Source organism: Amborella trichopoda, chromosome 9, assembly GCF_054954075.1.
Source record: "Amborella trichopoda isolate Santa Cruz 75 chromosome 9, AtrichopodaSantaCruz75HAP2 v2.0, whole genome shotgun sequence".
Lineage (NCBI taxonomy): Eukaryota > Viridiplantae > Streptophyta > Magnoliopsida > Amborellales > Amborellaceae > Amborella > Amborella trichopoda.
Window position 1 is genome coordinate 44,316,665 of NC_142344.1, and position 1,583 is coordinate 44,318,247.

Here is a 1,583-nt window from a genome sequence, read left to right on the forward strand (position 1 = left end):
ATAATTAAAATACCCCTAAAAAATGAGGGTAATTTGATCCTTTTAAATTATTGAAAATACTTTTTTTCTTGTTTTATATGGTGTGCAATAGTTTTATATGGTTTCTAGTTTGCGATCATAAACCATCCAATTAAGGCGTACCTCCAAATTTTATCATAACATGTAATTTTGGTGTAAAAATTCTTAGCATTGTCTAAAATTTTATTTTTATATCTAATTATAAAATTTCAAATTTAAAAAGTGATTAAAATCAAGTAGATCCATAAACGTATGAAAATCTTGAAAATGGGCAGTTTAGATAATGTGTTGCAAGATGCACTATTTTTCGAACTCAAAATCTTTTTTTTTTCATATTTATACATGTTGATGTCGAGATGATCAATTAGAGGGTTTTTCAACATTAAAACAACCTTCTTCAATGGATTTTTGGGATACATCTTTAATTCTATATTTTAAAATTGTATAAACTTTTTCTTTTAGGTATATATAAGTTTTATAAACAAAATTTTATTTTAATTAGATTTATAAAAAAATTAAAATTAAAATTAAAATAATAATATATATTTTGAACTACTAGGTCAATGAACCACCACTACTATTGTTGATTACAGCTGCCCGTGTTGGTTGCAGCTGCCCGTGTGTGTGGGAGCTTTTTCCATACCAGTTGAGGCGTTGTAAATGTGACTCTGAGCTTCGGCTGCGAGTTTTCCTTTTATACGACTCAACGAAAGAGAGACGTTTGAGAGAGAGAGAGAGAGAGAGAGAGAGGGGGAGAGAGAGAAGGTGGGGACCCGTTTCGTATCGAAGAGGTTAGAGAAAGGCAAAGACCTGTTTACCTTTTTGTATTTAACGGAATTGATATCGCTCTTGAAAGCGTAGAAGGATGTTGCAGAGGCCGAGAAGACGGTGCGAAGGCACGGCCATGGGCGCAATCGTTCTCGACTTGCGACCTGGTGGTGGCCTTGGACCCTTCAATCTAGGTAATTTTTCAAACCCTAATGTTGATTTAATTGCCAATTCTTTGAGTTTGTTATCTACTTGCCAGTTGATTTTGATTTTCTGATGGAGGATACCGTTTTAGATTAGCTTTTTTTTTTTTTTTTTTAACAAAATTTGAAATTTGGCAGATTCATTCATTTGTTTTTTCTGTTTTCTGCGATTTAATGTTCCCATTGTGTTTTCTGTACTTGTCTTCAGTAGATCAGAATGGGTGGTAATAAGTTTTGGATAAGAAAGAATTGGTCGTCAATATGGTTCCTGAATTATACCTAAATTCTTAAGCAATCAGATTGGTGTATTCATTGGGCGGGCATAAATCAGTTGTTTCTCCATTGCTTTCTGGTTTTTTCGTTGCTTCTTCTCTTTTTCAGTTCTGCTATTCTCTTCTTCTCTCTTCATTCGTTTCAGTTCTGCTATTCTCTCCTCATTGATCTTTCAAGAGATTTATGATCATCTGATTGAAATAGTAAATAGTATTGGTCACATATTTGGATATAAATGTAAATTAGGTGGGGCATCCATGAGGTTGGTTGAATTAGCTTATTTTCCCCTCATATTGTTTATAAAAAATGAAATTTGTGCCC

General features: G+C 33.0%; 1 protein-coding gene across 1 annotated transcript in view; it reads left to right on the plus strand.

Annotated features, from left to right (window-relative positions):
• The first annotated feature begins 588 nt into the window (after window positions 1-588).
• The window catches only part of LOC18439030 (PHAF1 protein At3g51130), a 16,575-nt gene continuing 15,580 nt past the window's right edge, over window positions 589-1,583 (plus strand). The window contains exon 1 of the mRNA XM_006849204.4: window positions 589-980. Coding sequence (XP_006849267.1) covers window positions 884-980 — 97 coding nt within the window. The 5' untranslated portion in view covers window positions 589-883. The remainder of the gene's footprint in view (window positions 981-1,583) is intronic.